Raw genomic sequence first — 13,146 nt, 5'->3', positions numbered from 1 at the left:
TATATATATATATATATATATATATATATATATGCTTGCATACGAAAGGAGAGTTGTGCTAAAGTGCTGGGAAGATCCAGGTTCAAAATGAAGGCACCACAAGCCAGTATTGCAGCCCATCAAGCAAGGCCAGTTGTAATAGCAGACACTGGCTTCATATACTAGGTGGTCTGACATTTCGACCACCGAATGGTCTTTAAATGGTACGATGCAGGCATCGTGTGCCAGGTGTTCGGTGCCCTCACAAGGGGGAGGGGGGAGGATCACGTGACTGCAATAGCAAAGTTAGGCGTTACCATCTGCATATTGCAGTCAGTCATGTGATACCTTCCCCCCTCCCTCCTTGGAGGGTACTTAGCACCTGAAACTCAATGCCTACGCAATCCTGGATGAAGACCAATCGGTCGTCAAAACATCGAACGTGAGTCTTGCTTTGCTGGGTAGCTACACTAGTTGGTGGTGCTTTAATTTAATTTAATTTATTTTATTTTTTTGAATACTTCCCTGTTCATTCGTTGGTCGGTATTGATTGTTGACTCATGAGACCAAAGCTCTGGGCAGTATTAAGCTTTAATGTCGGTAAATCCAATAAGGAAGTACGCGGATAAGATCAGAGTAATATGATCCCAAAAAATGTTTTTTATGGTTTGAATATTCGTGTAGTACTGGTCGGATGAATCTGTTATCTGAGCAAAATGAAGACCCGACTTTTTCTCCCCACCATTTTTGCGCTGGATTTTCTTTCACCCTGCTGAGGTTGTGTGTGTGTGTGTGTGTGTGTGTGTGTGTGCGTGTGCGTGCGTGTGCGTGCGTGCGTGCGTGCGTGCGTGCGTGCGTGCGTGCGCGCGCGCGTGCTTTTTTTAATTACCATGGACTCTGTGGCATAATAGTTGGTGCCCCCATTCTGAGTCTGTGGGCTAGACTGTTTGAACCCGTACCCAACCCTGGCCCAGTCGTTCCAAGACTTTAAAAAGATTGCTGCTTCTTTGTTTGACTCGGCATTTAAAAAAAAAAAGGATAGAGCTCGAGAAAACAACCGCAGGTTGGTAACCAGAGTGTCGGCTCGATTTGCCAAATGTCCTGTGTTGAAGTTCCTTGTAAGGGAACTCCTATTATTATGTGAAGGTGGTGTTAAGTGACCCGACAAATCGAAGAGGGTCGAATATGGAATTTGTGTTGCAGATGTGTTTGATTCCATGCATTTGGGTGGCTGCACTAATGTCCCGTGTCCCTTTTGTCCTGAAGCTACTGCGGCAAGATATTCCCAAGGTCCGCCAACCTAACCCGTCATCTGAGGACGCATACAGGCGAGCAGCCCTACAAGTAAGACGTACGGCTGCACAGACCATGAATGTCCACTTGGGTGATTGACACCAACGAAAGCAAAGCTTCAACGCTTTTTCTCGGTCCCAACATTTTTGGGGGGGTTGGTGTCGTTGCCAAAATAATAGGAGAGCTACATCCAGTTATTTTCTTTAAACGATTTGTTTTGGAACAAATAGTGTCCTGGCTTGATGATTTGGGTTGTGGTGCCATGTAACGTACATATGCGCTGCACTAACTTCCTGTGTTTTCAAGCTCGTGTTCTTTGGCAGCTGAAATCACCTCTCACATTCTCGGTCCTCTGATGCATTTGAATCCCACATCCTGCCTTGTCTTGTCTTTGCAGCATAGCTCAATGGTTTTCATTCCCAAAGAAATAGGATCCAACCACAAACTTGGTGTTTTGCAGGGTCCTCAATCATAGAATATTACTTTTTTTTAAATTTGGATAAGTTCAGTCGACCATTCCATAACCTTTCACTCACTTCTGCTCATAAAATATCCCACACTACGTTTTGCGAAGAGTAGGCCATTGTGTGCTGGTTGCTTCGTCCAAACTTCCAGTTTCTGCAGACTGCCTTGCTGAACACCGCAGCATTTAACATTACTGCGGCCTGAATGCAGAATATAGTCTGAGTTTCTGGAGCAGAAATATGGAGCAAGGATGACGCATGGAGTAAGGACGATACCAATCACTAAAATACAAGTATCATAGTGGAATTGATGGATTTTTCTCGCCGAGGTGGACAACATGATCCCTTCACAGAAGGCTGAACAACAAACGGTGTCTTCGTGTTTTCAAAATTGTACAAGCGTCTTAATCATTCTCAACACCAACATGGTGTGGGAGATAACTATCAATTGGACTTATTATGATGAAATGTCATGCAATGTACAAAATCCACACATTAAATATGCAAGTATAGAGTAACTACCCAGCATGGACAAAGCACCCACACGCCATCCCTGACCCTCAGCACGCCCAAAAACCATCCACCACATAATAACCAAGAAACTGATTGGGCAGCACAGACACTCTGTCAAGAGTTGAGTACATTGTGGATGACTCAGAGACACATTGAGAGATATAGACATAGACATTGAGAGATATAGACATAGACATTGAGAGATATAGATGAACCATATTGCACTGTGCAGCAGATAATGGCCTCCGTCATTTCTTCGGTGGCTGAGAATTGTGCAAATTAATCCGTTTGAGAATGATCAAAATTCTTCAATCGTCTTTTTGATACGGAGTCGAGGCTCGTGGAAGAGCGAGAACACAGAACGCATCAAGATGCAACAAAAAAGTAACAGTGGAGAGAAGGGGGAAACACCAACAGCAGGGCCGAGGGACAAAATAAACAGACGGCCAACAAGAGATGCGCGAGTAAGGATGGAGTAGTAGGGGAGAATGCAGGAGGTGGACAAGATGGATACAAAAGCAAATTCAACGGGTTTCGAAAAGATCATACTTTTGGATTGGAGACCATCTGAGATGGTGGTGAGCAGATATTCTGGATTTGGGGACTTTCACCAGAAGGGGGATTGTGGTAGACCAAACGCGTGCTCCCTGCAGATGTCTGGGGGGGGGGGGACAAACCACTGAGAGAGCAGAAAGTGCAAGACCAGAAAGGAGGTGGAAGAATACTCAGAGACCACCAACCTGTCTCCAACGGAAAAGGAGATTTCAATGATCATGAAGGCCTTGGTTTCCATGGCAGCAAGATGTGAGCAAGGGATGCCAGCCCAACAGGAGAGTGGTATTCCATCGAGCCGTGGGTGAAAGCCTTGTCGGTAGATAGGAGCTCAGATGTGTCAAGGAAGGACTTTGTACGACGGAGGATGCCCAATCGGCAACTGGCTTTGGAGGCCAACTTTGAAATGTGGCTTGCCCAAGAAAGATCATGGCTGAGAGTGAGACCCTGAAACACAAGAGATCGAGTGACTGAACTTCTTCAAGAGGGTTGTCGAGAGAGACAGACAGACAGACAGACAGACACAAGTGCAAGATTGCAAGCACTCGCACGACACTCCATTTGTTTTTCCCCCATCATAATGGGCGATTTTTTTTTCTTTTTTTGGTGGAGGGGGGGGGGGTTGTTTTTTTTTTGTTTTTTTTTTAAGTGGGAGAGGCACTCGTGATGTTTTTATTAATGTTTCCTGATCATGCAATAGTCTGTGGGACCACAATCTATTTCAAGTTTGTTAAAAGAGCTCATTTTCCTGTTGCTGCCCTTCAGTTTACACCTTAATATCTTCCTGCAACACTCCGGCACGTATTTAATTTGTCGAGCAGCTCGCACAAACCAAGCCCAAAGCTCATTCGCCGGGTTCAGCACCCATAGCCGTACTCTTTCCGCTGCCAGTGACCTCTCGTGGGATTGAGCACCTCCGTGTACCGCAAAACAGAAGCTCAAAATTACCGGCCAGACATTGGGAGAACTTTTTTCCTTTCCAATTCCCAGAGTCTCCGGTGCGAAAAGCCTATTTAATCACGATGCACAAGGACTAGTGGCTGCAGGAAGAGGAAAAAAAAAACCAAACAAACAAAAAAAAACAAATGTGACATAAAGGTCTTATTGCTTTGGAAAAATTATTTTCCTGCCATCGGTAAAGGAAATGAAGGTTTATTATTTTATTTTATTTTTTTGCTCTTTATTCTGCTTCCCCTTTAGCCCTGCCTCAAGAATTGCTGAGCCTGAACAAAAATGCATTCTTACTTGTGACAAAGATGGACGGATAATCTATAGCAGAAATTGGAACGGAACTTGTTTCATTTCTTTCTGGGCTATACGTACAAGTCCAAAAACCAACCATCAAATCTCACGGCGTGTGCTTGCGCACGGGTGGGGGGAGTGTGAACGAAAGAAAGAGCTTGATACGTCTTGTTACCAACGAAACACCTGCTCGTGTCTGTACATTACACTTTTGAGCTTTTCACAAACCAGAACTTTGATGTTAGGACCGTGTGATGAAAGCCAAAGCTCGAAATCCTTTTTTTTTTTTTTTATTACATGTCCGCATTTCATTCATGTACATGGTGATGGTCATGTGATCTGATGCACTCGTCTATCTGACACAGACTATGCAACAACAAAAACGTGTTTTGGCAAATTTAATGGAGGTCCCTATCATCATCATCATCATCAATCTGCCATGGTCTTTGCATAACGTCTGGACCGCCAAAGTGGTCTCTTGGCGAGGGTGATGCCGGATACTTTGCAGTTACTTTCTCAGCAGTCAGCCGGGGCAGGAATTTGTAATATGTTGAGGGTGCCGGTGATGGCTCTCCTAATCTTTATGAAAGACACTGTGGGTTGTTTTGGCCCAAGTCACATTTGCTATACGGCGGCCATACGCCCTCTGAATTGACAGAAACGTGCGGCGGCTGCAGAGTTTCTGCGGTGGCCTCAGGGTGGCCCTACGCCGTTTGGCTATATTTTACAGGCCGTAGGGGGTCGCCGTGGAATTATAACGCGGAGTTATAACTTTTTTCATTTCTACGTTCGCCGTAGCAATTTGACAAGCCGAAACAAAAGAACTGGTAAAAAAAAAAAAAAATTCCACTCGTTACCGTCCGTCTGGCCGCAGGTTCGCCTTAGGACCCCCCTGCGGTCGCCTTGCGGGCACCTTGCGTCTGCCTTAAATTCTATGGCCGCCGCAGGAATGCACGAAGGTCACCGTGCGACATCAAATCAAAGACCGTACGGCACCCCCACGTTTTCGGTCTCCACAATTTATAAATATGCCATGCGGCTACCCGAAAAATAAAAACGTGTGACCGTGGAAATACTGTGGCCGCCCTATAATTACTAGTGGCCGTAGATTTTGGAGACCGCACGGTTCCGTGGCAAATGTGACTTAGGCCTTAACGTCAACCATCTAATGCCAGTGGAGGGATCCTCAGGCCTAACTTCCTTCCGATGGACAACACGCACGTCGATTGGGCCTTGCATGTGAAACACCAGTTTATAGCTGCGTCGAGATTCCAACCCCGGCTCAAGGACAAGTGTGTATACCTCTAAGCTATCACTCCAACTCTGAATTACCTTCAGGGAAACAAAATTCAAACATTTTTTTAAGATCCGAATTCCTCGATCTGAGCCTCGCGTCATTGCTCGGTTAAATGCAACTACTTTAACTTTGTGGGAATTTCTGTGAAGGTAGTTGTGAATTGCTATTGTACATGGTCCCTGGTTGGCTGTGAAACATATCTGCATCACATATTTCACAGCAAGCAGTTTATCCCCAAAGGCAAGAGGTGGTTGCCTCGACAAATGTTATTCCTTGGAAATTAATCAACTTGCACTTTCAGTTAAATCCTCCAAAAAAACAAAAAACCAAAAAAAAATTAACAAAAGTATGTCATGTGCTTGACAATCGTCTCGTATCGTATACAGTTCTCGTACATTCTCTTGAAGTTTGGATTTGGCCTTTTGCGCAACAGAAGTGTTGTTTGTAAATGCATATTCAACTGGCTTTTAATTCTGAATTTGGCCCACTAGTTGCATATTTTACGAAGGTCCTGCTGATGCAGTGCTCCAATACAGTCAGGGAGGGATTCCAAACTTGGTGGTACTGGTGATAACTTGCCTACTCTTCCCAAAGGACACTGCGGGATATTTAACGTCCAGCAACTAATGCTAGCAGATGAGACACCCGGCTTAACATTCAGCCGAAGGATGGTGCACGGACTTGTGCATCGCCCAGGAAAGTTTTTTTTTTTTAATCAACGAGACTCTGTGGCGTAATGGTTAAAGTGTCCCCTGCGAGTCTGGGAAGTCGGTGGTTCGAACGCTGGCAGAGTCGTACCAAAGACTTTAAAAATGGTACGTTGCTGCTTCCTTGTTTTATGCTTAGCGTTTGAAACAGGATATAGCACAGACGAACAACTATAGGTTGGCAGCAATTGCACAGGCTTGATTTGATGAGCCTAATAGCCTCCTCCTTCGGTGACATTCCTTAAAAGGGAACTCGCATTAGAAATTGCTAGTAGCGTCACAATCCAGTGATTTAAGGTATGTACACAAATTAGCAGGAAGCTTGAGTAATAATAATCATCGCACCATTTTAAATCCTTTATCCCTGAGCAGGGGTCAGCTTTTTTGCGGGCTCCAAATCATGGTACCCTTTCTTGGGGCAATGTTTTTACGGCCGGATGCCCTTCCTGACGCCAACCCTTTAGTCGCCTTCGTCCTGCAGGGATAATTACCAGTGTACTGGTGCTCATTTCGCCGACCTTCAGAAGGATGACAGGCTGAGTCAACCCCCTGATGCAAACTCAGCAGCCAGCGGGGCTCGAACTCAGGACCCCAAGGATGCCAAGCCACTGCCTTAACCACTGAGCCACACCAGGCTCATAAGCTTGAGTAATAATAATAATAATTAATTGTAAGTGCAACACTTCGCCTTCAACATCCCTTCCCCCCCAATACGTTTAATTAATTTGTCATTTTATTTTATTTTATTTATTTTAATTCCTTGTCCTTGCGATCTCTCTTCCTGCAGGTGCAAGTACTGTGAACGGTCTTTTAGCATATCATCCAACCTCCAGCGTCACGTGCGAAATATTCACAATAAGGAAAAACCATTCAAATGCAATCTGTGCAACCGATGTTTCGGGCAGCAAACGAACCTCGACCGGCACCTGAAGAAGCACCTGTCTGGTGGGCAAATTTTTATTTTTTTATTTTTGAAATATGAACACACCTGTGATCTTTGTAATGCCAATAAAGTGGTTGGAAGAAGCCAAAGGACCATCTTGTGGCTCTCTGCCCCCATTACAGGCACCGCAGGATCCTCTCCCAATTCGGAGCTCGAAGGGAGCTCATTGCTGGAGGACAAGGAGGATTCATACTTCACAGAAATTCGCAATTTCATCAGCAGCAGTGAAGACTCCAGTACCATGGCTGCCACAACTCAGCCCCTGTAGGTGAACTTGTCCTGCCAATGCACAGTTACGATGTACATGTTCTTCGATGTAGTTGTTGATGTCGAGAAGACTCACGTATTGTTTTGAGGTGTGGGTCTAGGACTCGAGGTGGTGAAATGTTCGAGTATAAAACTGCAACAAAATTAAAATGGTTCGTTCGATCTTGTGATTCCGAGGTTTGAAATATTTAGTGCCCAAAATGTTTCCAGCAACATGTGCCGTGTTGCTCTCTTGGATGTACAACAATGTTAAAGCAATTGTCTAGCAGCAGATGTTGACATCGCGAAGCAATTTGGTTGCTTGGCCGGAAGACAAACAGATCGGAATGACTAATAGCCTGATAGATTCATTTTGTGGGACTTGACCCCTGACAAACAATTTTCGGTTTCTTTGCAAAAGCCAAGTATGCCTTCCAGCTATGTTTGTGAGGCAGATGCTTGGTCTTTCGTCTTTTTCTCTTTTTTTTTTTTTCTTTTAATTTGGAGAATGTCATCACAATTGAAATTTGTGATCTTGCTTAAAATTATGTATCGGGATCAAAACACTGGGATATCTGGTACCGTTTGAACGGTCAAGTATCAGATGTAACGGGGACAGGCCTGGCTTTGGCAAAAATGCTTCCTTGCACAGGATATGCACATTTTATGAAATTTGTTTTATTCACTTGACTTTATTTTGCTTAGTATTTGATGATTTGATTAAGGTCAGAACGCTGTATATTTGTATTTACCATCCGTGTATGTAAGTTCCGAAAAAATCGTTTGATCAAAGGGGGATTCGGACCAAATGGAGTTGCCTTCAGTTCCCCCGAGGCACTGGATGCAAATAACTAGACCTGCATCATTAACTCTTATAATTGTTGTTAAAAATAATAATAACAATAATAATAATCGAGACCACAAACTTGTCATACATTGTCTACCAGATTTTTTTATTATTTTTATATTAACATTTCTCAAAAATATTTGCATTGATCAGCAGATAAGAGCTACCTCTGCTAAGGTGGCTAAAAATTGTACAAATACATGTTTTAATTTCCCCCATCATCCCTGCTCCCATCCTCCGACCCCCAACCCCCATCTCGTTTGGCAACTGAAACCAAAATATACAAAGTGAACGGTTCTGGAAGTGTATGCTTGAGTTCTGCACCATCAGAAATGTTGGGGGGAAACGGGACGGCGAAACAACTTGCACCATGTTTGGGATTTTAAAATAGATTGAGGATCATGGAAAAGTTAGTTTTGTTTGTTTGTTACAACTGCAGCAGCATTTTACCGCAGGATTTTACGAAGATTATTTAGCAAGTGCATACATCCATTTAATAATGCATAAGACGTATCTGCAACAGGCTTTGTGAAGGAGTTTAAGCTTGCGTTTGCGGTGGCAGCTTCCCAAATGCCTCGCTGTGCAAACAAGTATAAACCCTGGCCTCTTAGTCGAGCTTCAGTACAGTCAGATGTTCTGGTTTTAGGGAAGTGCATCAATCCTGAACCTTTTGCCAAAATACTCTTTTGCTTCAAACTGTTTTAAAAAAAAAATAAAAATCTTGCTATCTGATAAGATCTGCATGCACATGGGCGTGTGAAACGTAATCGCAACCTGACGTGACCGTATTTTCGAAAATGGCTTCGGTCTCTGCTACTGTGCAAAATGGACTTTCCCAGGCTGCGACTTATTGACCAAGGCTGTACCTGTCGCTTCCTCGCACCAGATGATTAATTGTGGACAAAACTTCAGGAAAGCCCAAAATCCCTTTGCTGCCGCTCGATTGACTAAGTGAACCCAAACCTTCCAAAATTTCACGACGTTCCCAGCTCCTGTTAATTACTGGAGCAACGGCCATACGGTTCTCATTTCACAACCAGCTGACTCGGCCAAATAGTAATTACCAGGCAGCCTGTGATATTTTCCCTAAGGTGGTTTCCAGCATCTCCTCTCATCGTTCCCGTGTGCCCCAATGGCTCGGCCATCACTGTTCTTTGTCCGACTTATTCTGACGTGCATCGGCATTATGGATTCACTCCCTTGACTTGATACAATTTGCACTCTTTTCATATTTTGTACTATTATCAGGTATTGGGACGACATGATGATTGAATCAAAATCCTAATATGTTGCACTGACATGTATTCGTTTAAAGCTGTTGCTTAGAAATACAATTTGGCCGCACGAGATGCTTATGATTGAAAGGTTGAATAATAATTTCCTAAAAAGTAATGAGGTGTGCCTCGTCACAGATTAAAAACCCCTGAGACGACAACCATGGAGCTAAGTGGAACACTGCAGGATCGGCGCCGAGACTGTGATGATGATGAGGAGGATGATGAAGAGGAATATGAAGACTTGATGGAAGTTGAGAGCACAACTGAGCGTTCTCAAGAAGACCAGACGAGTGTACGAACAGAAGTATGCATTCCAGAGGATGAAGATGAAGACTGTGAACCGCTTAGTGCAGACTGCACTGCTGGCAGGTGTGACTGACACGTTGAAGGGAACTGGGCCTTGATGTTTCTGAAAATAAAAATAGGATTTTTTTTTTTTTTTTTTTTTTGAGATTGAGAAAATGTCTGTCTGAGCTAAATTACTCCAATGGTTTTTTTTTTTTCTAGTTGCAGTTGCTGTTGGTCATACACTATTCATAACCTAAACATGAACTTGCTATGTCATAGCAACCATCCCTTATTAGTCCCCTTCTGGTTTCACTGTTGGGAATTACAGGTTTGCTCTCTGTCTGTCTGTCTGTCCGTTCGTCCATCCCACCTGTCGTTTTTCAGACTCCCCCCCCCCATACCCTTTAACATATTCAACTGAAACTTGGTACATGGCTTTGTTATTTTTTTATTATAGAGATCACAAACGGTCCTTTCAGAGAGAGAGAAAGTGAGAGAGTGAGTGTGTGATTTTTTTCAGAAATTAAAGACATTCCAAGTGCTTGACCAATTTGTGATTTTTGTCAAGGTCTGGGGAGAGGGAAGAAGCTGCTGCCTGTCTGTCTATCAGAAGGATGAGAGATGTCACAGCAGAGAGTAAAGTCATCAGCAAAGAGAGAGAGAGAGAGAGAGGATTTTCCAGAATCGGTGAGATCATTGATGAAAATTAGGAATACGATGGGGCAAAGAAAACTTTGTTTGGGTACTCCAGCCTCGACAGGGAGAGGAGAAGAAAGGGTTCCGTTGAGAGCCACACGTTGGCTCCGAGAGTGGAGGAAGTGAGTAATCCAAGAGTGGAATTGACCTTGGATTCCATAGGCAGACAGTTTGGAGAGCAAGGCGGGATGTGAGACACTATCAGAAGCTCGAGATGTGTCCAGAGAGACGGCCCTGATCTCATGTCTGATATTGAGGGTCTCCATCCATTGTTGGAAGAGTAGAAGCAGCATGTCCAAGGTGGAGTGACCAGGTCCGAATCTGATTTGATGATCTGAGATTTGGCTGTCAGAGAAAAGGAATGATTTTGTCAACTGTGATGATTGGAAGGAAGCTCACCGGGCGGTGGTTAAGGGGATTTTTTGTGCCTTTTTATATAATGCTGTGATTGCTGATTTCCAAGCAGATGGAAGATGGCCTTGGGAAAATGGCAGGGTGAAAAGGGCAGAGAGAGGACTCGCACGAGCAGCAGAGCAGGTTTTTAGGACATGTGAGCTTATGTCGTCCAGTCCATTTGCAGAGTCAGAGTTGAAGGTTGCCAGAAGTTTCCACCTTCTCAAAAGACCCAATTCAAGAGCAGTTGGATATGACTGGGAAGAGTAGGTACAGAGAGAGGGGTTCGGGACACGAGCTTTTGAAACAAATACAGAATGGAGGCATTCGGCCTTCTCACAAGCGGAGTCTGCTGTGGTGCCATTTGAAGTGAGGGAATGGATGGAAGGAGAGGATATACCAGATGCAGACCTCACAAGGTGCCACCAAGTTTTAGAGGAAGAAGACAATTTGGAAAGTTCATTCTTGAGATTGGACAGATGATGTTTTCTGGCTCTCCTGAGAGTAGACGCACACTTGTTGCGGCCTTTGTGGAAGAATGAACTCTGGTTGCCTTCGGTTGGATTTGTCTTCCACGAGGAGAATGCAAGTTGTTTTAAGGCATTATTATTATTATTATTATTATTATTATTATTATTATTATGACAAGTTTCAGAACAAATTCGATTTTTAGGGCATTTCCTCAATTTCTCAGTGTTATGCGTTTTTGGACCTCGGAAATATCATGTCAGTATGGGACATGTATTGCAAAGCAATTCCTCTCTTGTTGTATGAGCTTTTTTTTTTTTTCAAATTGAGGCTTTATGGAAATGTGTACCATATTGGCAGCCCCCAGGAAGCCAGCTTCAGCCCACTGCGACGGCCGCTGGCACCACTGGAACCATCATCGCGTCTTGCAGAAGGGCTGGATCTCCGCAGGGCAGCTGAGGAAGCATTTCCCACACTGCAGCCTTACACAGCCATGCTAGATCCAGATGAAGACAAACCATCACTCTTCCATTCCACCAAGTCAACAGTAAGTTGTGCAAAACAAATGGACATTTTCATTATTATTCTTTTCTGTTTTTTTTTTTGTTTTTTTTTTGATCCAGTGAGGTGAGTGAGGCGAGATGACAAAGGAAGTGCAACATAATCAGTGGGACAAGGAGGGGAAATAATGAACAGAAAGGGAAATAAACTCAAACTACAAGTGAGAGGACTAGCTTCAGAGAGGTTGGGTTCTTCTTCATATACTTATTCTTCATTATTCATATTATTTTGCATGCACCCCATGACTACATGTAGCATCATTTCCTGGGTGTGAGACTGTGCCGCCGATGGTGCCTCCAGTCGGTTTGAGGGGGAATTTTGAATTTGGCCATGGTGCTGGCGAGAGCACGCTTACACTTTGCAAAGGACACCATGGCATCTTTAACGTGCACCAAGTCATGCTGGTAGACAGGACGCCCAGTGTAACGTCCATCTGAAGGGATGGCAGTTTGTATCACACATTGATGAATCACTCTGCCTGTGAAACACCGGATGATAGTTTATAGCCGGGCCGAGATTTGAACCCAGACTAGACAGCTCAGAGCCGAGTGTGCATCTTTATCGGCCACCTTACCTGCCCTAAGAGAGGGTTAATGAGGATAGAAAAGATCATGAGTGGAGATGGAAGACGGCAGGGGATGGTGGTGTACTGCTGACTTGTAGCTGGTGTTTTTCGTAAGGGTTGTTTGTGCACATGCAGAAAAAAGTTCCATCCCCATGCATTTCTGTTCTAAGTGTCCTGCCATTGTTTGACTTGCTCGTGAATGCACAGCAAAAGCAAACCACTCTTCATGTTAATCTTCCAAGGGTTATTGATGGAACTTGAATGATTGTTTTTTTTTGGGGGGGGGGGGTTTCTTTTAAGTTCCAGGGTTTTATATGACAGAAAAGCCTCCAATTATTGCTTGATTCCATGGTGTGCTGACCATTCCATAACCTTGCACTCACTTCTGGTCATCGAAGATCCCACAATACCGTTTTCAAATATGCAAGTGTAGTGATTGTGATGTGTCGTCAAAAGGTGAAAATGCGCTGTCTGTCTTTATTCATTACCTTCGCCACTGAAGGTAGAAGGAGGTTATGTTTTTCACCCCTGTCTGTTTGTTGGGTCTCCAAAATAGGTGACCCTTGTTGTCAGTAATTCTGTTTGTTCGTTTGTCATCAGCAAAATTGGTAGTAAACGTGGGCGGATTTTGACCAAACTCAGGTGGTAGATACATCTTATGACCGAGTGCTTTGGAAATTGTGATGGTTGCTAGGGACGCTTTGGTCCCCGAGCGACAACCGAAAAACCTTCAAAATCGGTACTGTTCACGCGAAATCAATTCCGAAAGCCATTATCCCACGTAGGGTTATGAAATTTGGCACGAATGATCTACA

General features: G+C 44.0%; 1 protein-coding gene across 5 annotated transcripts in view; it reads left to right on the top strand.

Annotated features, from left to right (window-relative positions):
• LOC147018890 (MDS1 and EVI1 complex locus protein EVI1-A-like) overlaps positions 1-13,146 on the top strand; it is a 458,835-nt gene that overhangs the window by 441,775 nt on the left and 3,914 nt on the right. For all 5 annotated transcript variants that reach the window (XM_085899009.1, XM_085899010.1, XM_085899007.1 and 2 more), the window contains exons 12-16: positions 1,246-1,323; positions 6,835-6,992; positions 7,113-7,254; positions 9,496-9,729; positions 11,566-11,752. In XM_085899009.1, the coding sequence (XP_085755135.1) occupies positions 1,246-1,323; positions 6,835-6,992; positions 7,113-7,254; positions 9,496-9,729; positions 11,566-11,752 (799 nt within the window). The remainder of the gene's footprint in view (positions 1-1,245; positions 1,324-6,834; positions 6,993-7,112; positions 7,255-9,495; positions 9,730-11,565; positions 11,753-13,146) is intronic.

The sequence above is a fragment of the Eptatretus burgeri genome, chromosome 10 (assembly GCF_056783735.1).
Source record: "Eptatretus burgeri isolate ZD-2024b chromosome 10, Ebu_testis_v1, whole genome shotgun sequence".
Lineage (NCBI taxonomy): Eukaryota > Metazoa > Chordata > Myxini > Myxiniformes > Myxinidae > Eptatretus > Eptatretus burgeri.
The sequence above is the reverse complement of the archived record's forward strand: the minus strand, read 5'-3'. Positions and strand labels throughout refer to the sequence as shown.